This window comes from Prorops nasuta, unplaced genomic scaffold (genome assembly GCF_024137725.1).
Source record: "Prorops nasuta isolate Cenicafe-Biocafe unplaced genomic scaffold, Cenicafe_Pnas_1.2 PNAS00008, whole genome shotgun sequence".
Lineage (NCBI taxonomy): Eukaryota > Metazoa > Arthropoda > Insecta > Hymenoptera > Bethylidae > Prorops > Prorops nasuta.
The window spans coordinates 8,164,566-8,179,598 of NW_027116805.1; the positions used below are offsets into that span (position 1 = coordinate 8,164,566).

Genomic DNA, 15,033 nt, shown 5'->3' on the forward strand with positions numbered 1-15,033 from the left:
TCTTACCAAAAGATACATTTTACAAATACGGCATGCGACAGCAACAGCCGGGTGCCGACACCGAGCGACCGATCAGCGATCAACCACCTTCGGCACCTCCCCGCCACGTTACCCTTGTCATTAATGAACCTTTTTAACCTTTGGGTCAAATATTTGTTTCATGTTTCGTATAATTAGAATTGTTACGATTCACCTCAAACGTAACGTGAAAATTACAAATTGTATAAATAATGAGAAATATCTGTAGAAAGATTAATTGACGTTTAAACAGACTGTTGAAGTCACCATTTTATATTTTATTCTCTTGCGAGAGTCTCAAATATCTTTAAAAGAATCATATGAAGTATGTACACTTAATTGTTCCAACCCTCCTAACCTTCAACATTCAAGAATTTGAGAATCTATATAAAAAAACTGAAAAAGTTCTGAAATGAGGTGGAAAAATATAAAGTTATATTTAATAAATTTATGAAAAATAAAGGTGAGTTCTATTTTAGTATTTGTAGATTTAAAGCAATGAGTCATAATGGAGTAATAATAATTTTTAATATGGAAGAGTATTTATTTGTTACTATCACAGTTACAATACAATACAAATTTAAACAATTTACAATTTTGAATTATAAATAAAGTATAGGGCATCATTATAGAAAATTTAACAAGAATAATTTCTTTTGTAGTAATGTTTTCATTTCAATCATCTAGGTTTTCTATCTCCTGTCAGAATGAATCTCCAGCAAGAATTTTGTACACAAAATATTTCTGCTTATCATCAATTTAACAAAGATCCAAAGGAATATGTTTTTGTAGGAGAATATGTGGGAAAACGCTTTGTCACATGTTTGGAAACTTACAGGTATTATTAATGTTACTGTTTTCTTATATTAATTAGAAATTAACATATGTTAAACATGAAATTTTATTAAATATTTTTTATTAGACATATTGTTTCTGTAAACAATGAGGAAGATATTTCTGAATTCCTAGATATTTTTATAAAATTTAAAGAAGAACATTCCTTACAATGGATAAATGTTACAAGTAATATATTATGTTATATCAGTTTCTATGTTTTCTTAATAAAATTGAATATCTCTAATTCTAATATATTTTTTAGAGGAAATGGACAACTATTTAATATGGTGCGACTGGAAAAGTGATATTGTATTAGGGAAATATTGGTTTCAAGTAGAAAAGATAAATGACTACAATCTATCACCAAAAATACCAATAGAATTATTGATTAAAATTTTAAGGCCTGTTTTAACAAGGGAAGAAGCTTCTCAAGAAATTTTGCAAAATTTTCTTCATGATACAATAGAGGTAATTATTACCATATAATAACAAAATAAATTATATTAATAATTTTTTTTTTTAAGGCTATAAATTTTGAAAATACTTTAAAGGGCCTACATTTTATTGCAATATTAGCCCTTACTACTTTTACATTTTTCATCAGTGCATCTAAATATTTGTTAGATTATAGTATTAAATTGCTTTATGCATTAGCAGCAATTTCAAAAGCTATTGCACCAGTAGCTTGTACATTTTTCCATTGTACAACCAAATGTATTTTAGGGCTATATCAGTTGATATACATGATTTTTAAAAATCAACCAGAACAACCAAAACAATGGATATTGCAAAGATATCCAAGGAACAATATGGTAGTTTACCAAAATGCAAATTATCGTGCAATAGAATATAGAAAATAATGTCAATTTGTACAAATTTATTGATATGTAAAAATATATGAATGGATCTTTGTATATAATTATTGAGTAATTAAAGAAATGATTAATTTTTGCCTTTGTTGAAAAATGCTAAAAGATTGTAAAGTTCCTTGTTAAATAAATATTGTTTTAATAGCTATTTATATTTAATGAAAGTAAAATTACTATTTTATGTGGGTCCTTACACAATTACCATTTAAGGTAGTACGTTCGATAGATTCAGACTGTTCTAGTCAGACATACTTTTAATTTGAAATAAACAAAATCTTGCTTTATAATTTAATTTATATTGATGAAATATCAAATAATAGGTGGAATACAATGTAGAAGAAAATTTGCACTTTTATATTTGCATCTAATGCCATTTTATTAACTATCATCTTTTACTTATATTTTTAATTTCGTTTTTCTTTTAAGAAATCTATATTTCTCTTAGATTTTAATCTTCGATATGTAATATTGATTGTGAAAACATGCCCTACAAATTCACCAAATCGATTTTTTGAAATAATGATTAACGTACATGATAATCTCTTTTATTTAATAAAAATATGCTTATTGATTTGAGAAAATATGATATTATTTCTGTTTCTGTAGATAAATTGAAGATTGGATTTGGTGAATTTGTAGGGTATGTTTTCATAAACAATATAACATATCGAAGATTAAAATCAAAAGAGAAATAAAGATTTCTTAAAAGAAAAACCAAGTTAAAAATATAAGTAGAAGATGATAGTTAATAAAATGGAATTAAATGCAAATACAAAAGTGTAATCTTTTCTTCTACATTGTGTTCCATCTAATATTTGATATTTCATCATTATTAATTAAATTATAAAGAAGGATTTTGTTTATTTTAAAGTTAAAATATGTCTGACTAGTACAGTCTGAATCGATTTTCTAATTGTTGTATGTAATATATGTTGTTATAGTTTCAGGTCATTCCTAGAGATGACGCGCAGATCATTTATGTTATTCATACTAATCACTCAAAAGAGGGCGGATTGCTCTTATACATATACTAGGCTACTACTCTGCTAAAGTCTGCTAGTCTCTTCCGCTTACTGATACACACTGCATATATACAATCGCACATAATGACTACACCAATTACACGCTTTTGACCGCGGGAATGTATGTATTAATACTATCAATAATGCAGAAGTGGTTATTTGGGGCAGTTTGTGTATTAAAGTTTTGAAGTATGTATTGATAAAGAATAATCAGATAAAGTTGGTGTTGAAGAGTTACTTTGGTACTTCAGCTCCAAGTTATTTGGTTAAAGTATGTATATTTCAATTTACATAAATTTTATATCTCATGTCATTTCTTTTACATAGCCCTTCAAACAAATTCATTTTCATATAAAAAACTTTTGGTATCTAGAAAAAAAAATAGTTTTTTACATTCAATTCATAAGCACTATTATAAAAAATCTTTCATATTTTTAGTGTCAAAATTTTATAAGCATTAGTCATAACTGTAATTATGTAATTTCTCTCTCTGTTACCATTTATCCTTGAGGTATAATTAGTTTTGGCCAAGAATTCTAAACTGACATTAATTAAACTTGTTATGTGCTATGCATTGATAATGTCCTTATAAATTTCAGGTACAATGCTTAGCAGTATAGCAAAACACATTCTCCATTGCTGCCTGCTACTAAGTATTATTTTAGTAGTGGAATTACTATCTGGTGGTCTTTCTTGGGTATCGACTGCTAAAGTTCAATTAGATCCATGGATAGAATATGGCTTCCTAGGTGCTGCCTTACTATATATTCTAAGACTTGTTACATTTTTATCCTTTCCTCAAGTTCTGTTCAACTTCTTTGGCTTGACTATCTATAATGCATTTCCTGACAAAGTAGTCCTCAAGGGATCTCCCTTACTTGCTCCATTTATTTGTATCAGAGTAGTTACTAGAGGAGATTTTCCAAAGCTTGTCAAAACTAACGTTAAAAAGAATCTAACCAGATGCACAGAAGCTGGCTTGGAAAATTTTCAAATTGAAGTAGTCAGTGATAAGCCTATAGGATTAACGCCACACAGGTAAATAGGTAATTGTAAAAAGAAATGAGAATAAAGAAAAAATTACTTACTGAAAAAAAAATTATTTCAGAAGAATAAGAGAAGTTGTAGTACCTTTACATTATCGAACCAGTAGTGGTGCTTTATTTAAAGCACGTGCTCTTCAGTATTGCCTGGAAGACTCAATCAATGAACTAGCTGATCATGATTGGATTGTTCATTTGGATGAAGAGACTCTTATGACTGAAAATTCTGTGCGTGGAATTTTGAATTTTGTTTTGGATGGAAAACATCAATTTGGACAAGGATTAATTACTTATGCAAATGAAGATGTTGTTAATTGGATTACCACTCTAGCAGATAGTTTTAGAGTAGCTGATGATATGGGAAAGCTGAGACTTCAATTCACCATGTTCCACAAACCATTGTTTAGCATGAAAGGGTCTTATGTTGTTACTCAGGTAATAGAAAATAAGTAAGTAGAATAATCTTCTCAATAATCATGAGTTTGCTTTTAGATGGGAGCTGAGAAGCAAGTGTCATTTGATAATGGACTGGATGGCTCTGTAGCAGAGGATTGCTTTTTTGCTATGAAAGCTTTTTCTCAAGGCTACTCGTTTAATTTTGTTGAAGGAGAAATGTGGGAAAAGTCTCCATTTACACTGTGGGATTTTGTACAACAAAGAAAACGGTGGCTGCAAGGAATTTTGCTAGTTGTACACTCAAAAGTCATTCCCTTAAAAAAGAAGCTACTGCTAGGAATCTCTTGTTATTCATGGGTCACTTTGCCTCTATCTACTTCAAACATAATCTTGGCTGGCCTATGCCCAATAACTTGTCCACCCATTGTTGATTTCTTATGTGCATTTATTGGTGCAGTCAATATTTATATGTATGTCTTTGGTGTGGTAAAATCATTCTCTCTCTACAGATTTGGTCTAGCCAAGTTCATTCTCTGTATTTGTGGAGCTTTATCAACCATTCCATTTAATCTTATAATCGAAAATTTAGCAGTAGTGTGGGGTTTGTTTGGTAAGAAGCATAAATTTTATGTAGTGAACAAAGATTTTCCACAAATGCACAGCGATACTATCACTGTTTAAGGACCATTTAAAAGTATTCGATTTTTCGGTATTTTACGTTGCAGTAGTAAGCAGTATTTTTTTACTCTTGTAATATTTTTAGCTCGGGCTATGATGAAACTTCAGCACAATTGTATAGTACAAATCCAGAATTATGAAAAGCAACTACGACAGAATAAAAATTTCAACTATTTATAAGATTGATTTTAGTAGTACTATTAGAAAGTTGCTTCAGTTTGGGGGTCACTTTAATAATAACATTTAAAATGAATGATAGTACTGCCAGAGTTGAAGATAACCCACATATATTATGATCTTACTAAGTCGAATTATTTACCACTTTCTCTGTTGTAAAATGCATTCTGCTTGTTTAAATAAGATATTAACCGTTTTATTCGACTGTGATATGCATGAAATGCAGCGCTATTGAACTAAAAAGACGGTAATACGGGCAACGTTTGTTCCCACGCGAATGAGACTTAAGTTTATCTTTCATACCAAATTATTACTAAAACGGCTTAACTGTAATCATTATTATACTTATCATTGTAGAATTGAGAAACTTTACTACTTAAGTTATTTAAAGAGCTTGCATATAATAATTACTGTCAAACATTATATTTCGGGTAACTCTTTACTAAAAATAATTATCTCTCATTGTAAATACAGTTGTAAACATATCACTCAGCCACTCTTGAGATAGTAATTAAAACTTGTGATTTAATTTGAATGGAATACTACATTTCAAATTAAAATTTGAAATGTAGTTTTTTATGAATTGACAAAATAAATTTTCAATGAAAAAACTTGCAATACTGAATAGTATTAGCTTCATTTTTATAAAAGATATGAAAAACTACTTAATTAAATATTATATGTAAATTATAAAGTAAATATAATGAGAAAATGACTTCATAAATCTTTTATAAATGGCAATTATACATTAAAAAGTTAATTTCAATTGTTTCTATATTTAAAAATTAACTTATTTATAAAAAAACATAATTTCCATTTTTCCAATTTTTATATCATTTATTATAGATTCTTTTGATTCTTTATTGTTTTCTAATATAAATAAGGACAGAGCTTAAAAAAAGCTTTAATAATGCACTATAACTGTGCTTAATAATTTCTAGTCATAGTATTGTTTATGTTTATCTGAAAATGTTGTACACTACATGTAATAAATATTCTTCACTCAATTATAACAGCTTCAATTTTTTATTTAATTATAAATATTCCCTATCATATAAAAATCTGTTGGTGGCCATAATTTACATAAAACACGACTACGTATCAATCCTTGGGGAACTGGTCCAAAATTGCGTGAATCTGTTGAATTGTCCTTATTATCTCCTTCCAACCAAACATGTCCTTTTGGAACCTAATAAAGCAAAAATATACTAAATTTCTACATTCTTAATTGTTAAGAATAATTAGGTAAAAAAATATTATTACTATTATATAATCTACAAAATCATGCCAAATTTTATCTCCTGGTAAGGCAAGTATTCTTTTGCAAATTAGTTGTTTTGGATCATCAGGACATTTTAAAATAACAATATCTCCTTTCTCATAATTATGGGTCTTCACTGACAAACGTTCGGCAAATATAATATCATTATGATTTAATACTGGCTCCATTGATGACCCAGAACACTGAAAAATGGGAAATGAATTTGTTTTTACATAAATTAAATATTATTTACGTTTAAATTATTGATATTTTTACCTACTATCATTGGGTGGCCGATACATTCCAAGCCAAAATAGCTTATACAAGCGCCCTTTATTACATTTTTAATAGAAGATAGAGTAGTTCTAATCATTGCTAAAACTTTCTTTTAGTAGCTTGGATAATCAGAATCAGTGTAGCGCAGGTGAGGTAAATTTTTAGGTTATATAAGACTGTTTACTACCACGTCTTATAAATGATTTATAAATGTAAAGCACAAGCAATTTAAATGCATTTTTTATTATTTAAACAAATAGTTGCAATTTGATCTAAACTAGAAATTTTCTTATATTATATAATTAATAAATAATATAGAAAAGCCAAAATGAATCTACAGAACCTTATTCAACAAAAAAAATTGACTCTAAAGCATTGTAAGACTATCATAACAGATGAGGAGGGAACAAAATATGAAATTATTAATGGGGAGAAGAAAGAAATCTCCAAAGGTTTACCATTTGTTTTAGATACAAAACCTGATTTAAACATAAGTTGTATACTACCAGGTTTATTTCTTAGCTCGCAAGATCCTGCTACAACAATTGATATTCTTAAACAATATAATATACATCATATATTAAGCATTGGAGTTGATCTAGATATAAAATTTAATGGAATTCAATACTATAAATATGATTTGTTAGATTTACCTGAATCAGATCTGCTGCCATCCATGAAGAGTTGTATTGAAATTATAAACAACTGTCGTAAGGAAAATATACTTGTTCACTGCAATGCAGGTGTTTCTCGTTCACCATCACTGATCATTCTATATTTGATGGTACTGGAGAAGATTCCATACGAGGAAGCATTTGAAAAAGTAAAGAGTACTAGAAAGTACATAAGGCCAAACGATGGTTTTGTTAGGCAGATGAAGATGTTTGATTTTTCCAATTTTAATCTCTAAAAAATTGTATTGATTGCAAGGAAAAAATAAAACCAGTTGTATAAAACAATAGATCAATTATGTCATATATTGTTGCAATAAAAGTTTCTGATATTATGACATTATGGATTTATGTATACAGAGAATATTATCTAGTAATTACAATATTTCATAAGTTTAGCCTATTAGAAAAGTATGTTCATGCATAACTCCTATCAAACTTTCGGCCAAAACGAAGCATATTTATCTGCATCTAGCATCAACTTTCTTACATTTACCATGCATGGAGATGACACATAGGTCGTCTTACCAAGTAGGCTTATAAAAATTGCTGTAAATCTAAAAAATATAAGTAAATTTCTTTATATATATGTGATAGATCTATTATTTTATTTACGATAATGGTATCATCGTACCTTCATGTACCTATCGTATATTGATTATATATAATTAATATAATTATTATCAATATTTATATAGAGTATATGTATATACACATATATATATTTGCGTGCTTTTGTTTTATATATGTATATATATATATAATCATTTATATATAATATATAATTTAATATTCACATTCCTCCAACAATTGAAATGAGCTGTCTTGAAGTAAATAGACAAGGCACTTGAACCGAATAATCTTTTCTTAACTAGTTGGCCTCATAAATAATAGAATGCAATGATTTGCATATCATATACCAAACAGTAAAACAAGGAAAATAAATAAACTTGGTTGTCTGTATAATTACAAATATATCAGTAATATCTCTCAACACCAAATTCCTTTTTTGTTTCCTTCTACTTTTTATGGCAATTAAGAATCATACAACTTATGACATTTTCCAAAGATTATGTTTCTTCCTATGACTTATTATCCCCTCTATTCCATCTTAAATAATTATTTAATCCATAATATTATGCTGCTGCGAGACAATAATTTGCCATGGGAATTTCTTTTAAGAGAATATTTGCAAACATTAATTCACATTATAAAAGTATCAATTGTTTGATTTGTATTTTCATGATTCTTATAGAAAACATTCTCTTCAGAAATGCCATCATTCCAATTTCATTATTTCTGATCTATACGTCTGGTGCGACCCAAGAAGTACGCCACACTTCAAGCACAACGAAAGAAATGCAATTTATGTACAAAAATTATAAATAAATTAATAAAAACATGAATCTGGTTAGAACCAAAAGGTTCAGTCCAGGCTATGGACAAGAATCAATCTGGGAAAATATATAATACAGAAAAATTAGTTCCTACGAAGCCACAGTCTTAAGTACAACATATCTGTACCTGGAAGGCATTATGCTGGATGATAAAAGAGTTTAAAGGTTTTCCATTCTTTTCATAGCATGATCATTCTTAAGTTTCATCATTGATAATCGAGCATTTACTCAGGTTGGGAGAAAAGAAGATGTGTGCTAAACAAGTGGTGGTTATTAAAAAGAAGCGGAGAGTATCATGCGTTGCAGTTACAGATACATAGGACATTGGTGTGTGTAAACTGTAAATATATAAACATCATTGTCAAACATTATGTAGTAAACCAGTATCAGAGTCCAATGTAGAATGGCCAGGTCGTATGCAACAACATCAGTAATGGATTAGGAAACCACCTGGACGTGCCAAGCGAACCTTTTTATATCGTTTGTCAGAGGAAAGTTACTTTACACTGTACCATATATGCGCTTTCGTGATTTGCTAGAATTAATATTAACGCTTGACGCCCCAAGGACCGTCCGGTGTAGTAATGGGCACGTGAGAGTACCCTGCGAATTGTGGAAACTCTTCAACACTGGCCGTATTCGGAGCTACCTGTGGTTGCTGATCCCATGGTCCTCCCTTCACTACAAATCCAGAGTCATTTTCGTTGCTTGCAAAATTACCTTCATCTCTCTGTAGAGATCGAAGGCCTTCTCGTTGATTCCTTTCTTGGACGTCTTGCATCTGTACATTTATTTTCGTTACTACACTGTTTATTTTTTCTTTTTATCAAATTATTCAATACTTACATATTCAACTGCAAGATTCAACATATGTTCCCTGGCGTCTATTACGTTTTCTTCCGCACCAATGATAGTTACCATATCAGGATCATCATCTGTCTTCCGTGGGAATTTAATGTCTACCTTAAATTCATCCATGATCCTACGAATATTTCGGCCCTTCGCTCCGATCAATCTTGAGTGAACAGCAGAATCAATATCCACTTCCTCCTTTACCAATCCATTCTAAAGAAAAATGAAATATGAATAATTGCTACATAAGACTAGTAATAATGATCAATCTTAAAAATATTTGGGTTGCTGTGCATACCAGTTCCTCCACAATTTTCATTATATCATCTCGAGCTTTATAGGTGTTTTCTTGGTAACCACTGATAGTGATTACATGCTCGTTAGGATCTCCCTTACGCGGAAAAATTATTTGAACGTCATGATCGCTACGTATTTTGGTTATCACAGCACCTCTTCGCCCAATTATTTTGGGATGATAATCGGGATTCACTTCGACCTTTAATTCGAAAGATTTCAGGGCACGTTCTTCTCGTTCAGCTTCAATTGTTTTGCATTTCTCTAATATGGCTTCTTTCGCAGCTTCCACACAAGCCGGTGTACCACAGATCTTAACGTAATCCAATTTTTCCTCGGCTGGAGAGAGCATGATGTGCACATCGTACGTGTTCATCAATTCTCGTACGTCACGGCCCTTTTGGCCAATGATAGAACGATGAAAATCAAAAGGTACCTCCACCTGTTTCACATCCCCCAAAAAATAAACATTAATAAATTCTTTACATATGGTTTGTTTTTACGAAAATCTTGAGATAAGACAAAAACTGACTTCAATAGTGATGGGTACCAGATCCAATAATGCCTGTTTCGCTGCAGCAACATTTTCTGGTTTTCCAGTGATGCGAATCACGTCACAAGGAGAGGCGCCATCAGGATTTTCCGCATTATCTCCATTAACTTGCTCAGCACTGCGTTGTTCATCTACAAAACAATTACCAAGAAAATGTCTTTATTAGTTTATGCTATAATCATTTGTACAGCAATAGAATTATTTTCCATATTACATTACTGACCAAATGTGTCTCTATCAGGGAATTTAATCTGCACATCGAACTCTGATGTAATATTTTGTACTTTGCGTCCTTTAGCCCCCATAACGGTACGATGATGCTTTTGAGGGATAACGCATTCTTCTGTAACCATTGATTCCTATTGAAATAAAAAGTTGTGATTGTACAAGTCATTATCAAGTGATTAGTAATTATAAATAAGCTAAAGAATTACCAGTTCTTGGACAATTTCCCTCATTCTTTGCTTGGCAGCTTCTATGCATTCTTGATTACCTTTAAGGGCAACCCGATCGCTAGCAATTCCAGCACGTGGGAATGAGATTTGTACTCCTCCGCAGTCTTCAGAAATACGGTGAAGCACGCCACCCCTACGTGCTACAAAATGTCTGTGATGTTTTGGATCTATTTGTATTTCGCTTTCAGTTATATTGTCCTATAAATAATACAAATTAACAAAATGTAAATTAAAATATCAATGCTGAACATTACTACATGAAATCTTCAGTAAAGTTAAGCACTTACAATCTCACTGATTGTAGCTTCCATTTCAGCTTTAGCTTTCTCTACAGCTTCTTTCTTTCCAATGATAGTGATTACTTCCTTATCTTGATCGTCTTTTGTTGGAAAAATAATACGAGCACCAGTAGATTCTCGTAACTATAAATGTAAACATATTTATAAGATACTAAGAACGCATTCGTTTTAAGTCCCAAAACGCTCATAATATTACAGCTGATATGACACGTATTATATATTTTGAGCGCTGTGGGCCTTTAGTTGAAAGTCCTCTAATACTCTTTATTACTTTCATTTGTTTCTTGCTGACATCTTTCTCTCTTACCCTATTTATATTAGCACCATTTTTTCCAATCAGAAACTTGTGATGCTGTTCTTTGGCACGAACTTCGGCTGTGAAGCTGGACAGCTGTTTCTCATTTGTCATTTCCAGGAGTTGTTGCTTGGCTCTCTCAACATCATCTTTCGGTCCTCGAATGCTCACCTTATCACTATGGCTTTCAGGGGTTGGAAATTTTATGATAACACCACCGCAATCTTCCATGATCGAATGAATCAATTTTCCTCCAGTTCCAATTAGAGAATTGTAATATTTAGGGGGTATCACTATTTCATCAGTAACGATATTAGCCTGAATAGATAATTTATATATTAATATTTACATCTTTAATTATGTAAGGAAATAAATATAAAAGGAGGATAATTCACCAGCTCATTCTGAATTTTTTGAATCATTTGCTTAGCCTTCTCGACATTTTCCTTCTTTCCTGTTATGGTAATAACGTCACTTTTCTCATCTTCCGCTGGCAAGTCAATTTTCGTTTGGGTTTCTTCACGAATCTTCTTGATTTTTGCTCCTTCTTTTCCAATGATAAATTTGTGAAACTGCTTAAAGATCTGAACATCCATAGAATAATTATTCTCATTCAATTCTTTGACTACTTTCATCAATTCTTTATGGCACTTTTCTACATCTTGTTTAGGACCTCTAATCTTTACTATATCTCCCTTTTCACCTATTAATCACCGTTCTATTAATTTTCAAAATCATGTGAAATTTTTATTAATAAAATTATTTAAACAACGTTTACCTGGACTGGGGAAAATAATTTGTACTTGATTAAATTTCTCTCTAATTTCCTTAATTTTATTTCCTTTATTTCCAATGATATTTCGATAATGGCGTTGATCGATTAAAACACTTTTCTCCTCTTCGTTCTCTAACTTCTTAATTATATCTACCAGCTCCTAAATAATTAAAAAATTAGAGTATTAATTCAAAGTTTGAATTACTAGAGATGCAAAAGCATAATATTGTACCGCTTGGGCTTTCTGGGTACCAGCAACATCACCCTCAATTCTAATAATATTGTTATTATCGTTCTCTGATATATTTATAACCACACTGTTCGCTTCCTTGATACGTTTTACTATAAAAAAAAGAATTATTTATTTTAAAAATTATACTATTAAAATTTACACAGAGTTACTGGATTAACAAATTTACCATTGGCTCCATTTTTCCCTATAATATACTTGTAATATCTAGGGTCAACGTTTAATTCAGCAAAAGTTAACTTTGATATCAGATCAGTGGCATGTTTTTGAAGCTCTTTTTGAACTTTCTCAACTTCTTCCGGAGGACCTTCAATCTTAATCTTATCTTCCTTGCCAATAAATTCTACATTGACTTTTGGCACATCTTGAGTAATTCTCTTAATGATAACTCCTTTAGGACCTATGATATATTTTTGGATCCATGCTGGTGCATCTACCGTTGCTGTTTGCATACTATTAGCCTTTTCATATACTATATCTAATGCTAAAAGATACATTTCCTTTTGTTACTATATTGCACCAAATTTTAAGTTTTCTAATCAATATCGATATTCACCTTGACTAAGTTTTTCATGGGGCCCTCTCAGAGTTATGGTTCCTGTAGGAGAATCAGCAGCAGGCATCTCAACACTTACACCTGTCAATTGTAAAATTTTGGCTATTGTAGTACCACGATGGCCATTCACATATTTGTGCTGGGATTTTGGGACCTCTACTGAAACTGTGGTACACCTTTTTTTCTAAAAATGAAATCAATTTTTAATTTTTTCATCTAGTCTTCTTTATATTTAAAGTGTAATGAATTAGTTGGTACCATTTCTGCATAGATTTCCTCAATCTTTTGTTTTGCAGCCAATACTCCCTCCTTCTCACCAGTTATTACTATTTCATCATTCTGCATTGAAGCAGGTGGTATGTTAATACGTGCACCTGTTTCAGCCATCAAAGCATTAACATTTTCATTGTGCGCTCCCTGGATGAAAGGATGATATATTTTTGGCACAGATATTTTTTCTAGAGCTTTTCTTGACTAAAAAGTAATAATGAATGAAATTAGAATAAAATTAATATTTTCTTTATAGTTATATTAATTTTTATAATTTTTACCTGCTCATCAGAAATGATTTTAATTTCATGTTCAGCTTTATCAATACCTTCTTTTGTTCCTGTGATAGTAATTATATCAGAAGGATCATTAACTTGAGGAACACTAATTTTGGTTGCAGTATTTTTTTCAAGATCTTTCAATCTTTGACCCAATTTTCCAAGAATACAGCGGTGATGCTCTTTCGGGATACTGATTTGCTTGCTAGCCTGGGTCTGGAAGGTGGAAAGAATTCTTCGTTTTGCCTGTAAAACCTGATGAGGCTTTCCAGTCAGAAGAAAGGCAAGTGACTGATTTTTTGAAGATGCCATCTCAATGATGGTATCTGTCTCTTTCATTATTGCTTGGCATGCTTTCAAGGATTCTCTTTCACCAAATTTATCACTATGATCAAATTTTCTTTCCTCTCCTGGGATGCAAAAAAACTAAAAAAGAACACCAATTAATAGCTTAAAGAAGCTCCTAATAAAGGTATAAATTGAATATAATAAATTCTAAGAAAACATACTTGAGTAATATCTACGCGTCCTAATTGTAAATTATTATTTACAGAGAAGCTGTTAGGTTTTCCCGAGCTTGAAGCTGATTCAGGGAGAACTGGGAATGTCTCATCATATGTGGGTGGCTCGTAGGCCATTCCCTCTTCCATTACTGATTGGTGCTGCATTTTAGGGTTGTCCTGAGTCGTGCCAAGTCTTTACAGTAGCACTAAAATCGACATTCCACCATTACCCATACAAAAATCTGGAAATCTCAGTGAAACTTTCCTTTAAAATGAATTGAAATTTATTATTGGAAATTTCGAGAATAAAATTTTCGCGATTTCATATTATATAACGAAACAGTTGAAGAATAGGCGATTGGAAAGGGGGAAAACGGAATTTTATGAAAGAATGAACAAAATATTGAGGAAAATAAAATGGGAAGAGTTGGTAGTTAAATGCCAGCATGTCAATGACCAGTAGTGGTTGAGCCAGTGACCACCATATGGAATGGAGTATTCACTTGACACGTCACGAAATCGTTAACCTCTTTAACGAAGCATATCGACACGTTGTTCGGATTAAAAACCTATATCCTATACTAATGAATTCACGCAAATATTGAAAAACTCATCAAATATGTGAAATAAATCCTATGGAACAACGTTGTATGTAAAATAAGTATGTATTGAAAATTTCTACTTACTCTACCGTAATAAATAAGTCCGGCCAAGTAATAAACGTATATTACGTCGCCAGTTTACCAATGATCCGCCTGTAAAATTGAAAAATTAACTTTTAGCATTAGAAAATCTCAAATCTAATTCAATTATCTAATGAAGTAACGCGTGCTGCAATTCCGAACGACTGTCCTTACCGGCAACGTAACGTGAAATGAGATGACGAGATAAATGTTGCCTTGTCGCCTTGTGTAACTGAAAAGTCACCAGCCATCTACGGTATAGGGAGAAAAAATAATATTCGCTCAATCGATAATTTTACCTTCTACATAACACCGCCCACTACTC

The 15,033-nt window shown here is 31.2% G+C and overlaps 5 protein-coding genes across 8 annotated transcripts; 3 read left to right on the top strand and 2 right to left on the bottom strand.

Moving 5' to 3' along the window:
• The first annotated feature begins 66 nt into the window (after positions 1 to 66).
• LOC136775391 (uncharacterized) lies at positions 67 to 2,781 on the top strand. 2 transcript variants are annotated; one of them, XM_066730117.1, is made up of 5 exons: positions 67 to 481; positions 706 to 856; positions 941 to 1,041; positions 1,118 to 1,323; positions 2,666 to 2,781. In XM_066730117.1, the coding sequence occupies exons 1-5, from the start codon at positions 469 to 471 to the stop codon at positions 2,756 to 2,758; spliced, it is 564 nt and encodes a 187-aa protein (XP_066586214.1). In that variant the 5' UTR covers positions 67 to 468; the 3' UTR covers positions 2,759 to 2,781. The 2 variants fall into 2 exon arrangements, with proteins under 2 accessions (XP_066586214.1, XP_066586213.1); XM_066730116.1 differs by lacking the exon at positions 2,666 to 2,781 and adding an exon at positions 1,380 to 1,861 and having other exon boundaries at positions 73 to 481.
• A 98-nt stretch (positions 2,782 to 2,879) lies between these two features.
• egh (beta-1,4-mannosyltransferase egh) lies at positions 2,880 to 5,755 on the top strand. The gene is made up of 4 exons (XM_066730114.1): positions 2,880 to 3,017; positions 3,346 to 3,784; positions 3,855 to 4,224; positions 4,282 to 5,755. The coding sequence occupies exons 2-4, from the start codon at positions 3,351 to 3,353 to the stop codon at positions 4,864 to 4,866; spliced, it is 1,389 nt and encodes a 462-aa protein (XP_066586211.1). The 5' UTR covers positions 2,880 to 3,017; positions 3,346 to 3,350; the 3' UTR covers positions 4,867 to 5,755.
• Positions 5,756 to 5,846: 91 nt separating this feature from the next.
• Positions 5,847 to 6,864, bottom strand: LOC136775393 (mitochondrial inner membrane protease subunit 1). Of its 2 annotated transcripts, none has more exons than XM_066730119.1 (3): positions 6,582 to 6,864; positions 6,304 to 6,504; positions 5,847 to 6,229 (listed from the first exon to the last, which is right to left on the bottom strand). In XM_066730119.1, exons 1-3 carry the CDS (start codon positions 6,672 to 6,674, stop codon positions 6,071 to 6,073), a joined length of 453 nt encoding a protein of 150 aa, XP_066586216.1. In that variant the 5' UTR covers positions 6,675 to 6,864; the 3' UTR covers positions 5,847 to 6,070. The 2 variants fall into 2 exon arrangements, with proteins under 2 accessions (XP_066586216.1, XP_066586217.1); XM_066730120.1 differs by having other exon boundaries at positions 6,578 to 6,864.
• Positions 6,865 to 6,887: 23 nt separating this feature from the next.
• LOC136775392 (dual specificity protein phosphatase 19) lies at positions 6,888 to 7,493 on the top strand. The gene has a single exon (XM_066730118.1). The coding sequence runs from the start codon at positions 6,906 to 6,908 to the stop codon at positions 7,485 to 7,487; it is 582 nt and encodes a 193-aa protein (XP_066586215.1). The 5' UTR covers positions 6,888 to 6,905; the 3' UTR covers positions 7,488 to 7,493.
• A 41-nt stretch (positions 7,494 to 7,534) lies between these two features.
• On the bottom strand, positions 7,535 to 14,901 carry Dp1 (satellite-binding protein 1 Dp1). 2 transcript variants are annotated; one of them, XM_066730112.1, is made up of 18 exons: positions 14,883 to 14,901; positions 14,712 to 14,780; positions 14,032 to 14,231; positions 13,526 to 13,948; positions 13,233 to 13,448; positions 12,975 to 13,158; positions 12,588 to 12,902; positions 12,401 to 12,510; positions 12,172 to 12,328; positions 11,789 to 12,096; positions 11,406 to 11,711; positions 11,087 to 11,221; positions 10,779 to 10,997; positions 10,568 to 10,703; positions 10,324 to 10,475; positions 9,796 to 10,233; positions 9,492 to 9,710; positions 7,535 to 9,426 (listed from the first exon to the last, which is right to left on the bottom strand). In XM_066730112.1, exons 3-18 carry the CDS (start codon positions 14,188 to 14,190, stop codon positions 9,193 to 9,195), a joined length of 3,711 nt encoding a protein of 1,236 aa, XP_066586209.1. In that variant the 5' UTR covers positions 14,191 to 14,231; positions 14,712 to 14,780; positions 14,883 to 14,901; the 3' UTR covers positions 7,535 to 9,192. The 2 variants fall into 2 exon arrangements, with proteins under 2 accessions (XP_066586209.1, XP_066586210.1); XM_066730113.1 differs by lacking the exon at positions 14,883 to 14,901 and having other exon boundaries at positions 14,032 to 14,290; positions 14,712 to 14,864.
• Positions 14,902 to 15,033: the final 132 nt, after the last annotated feature.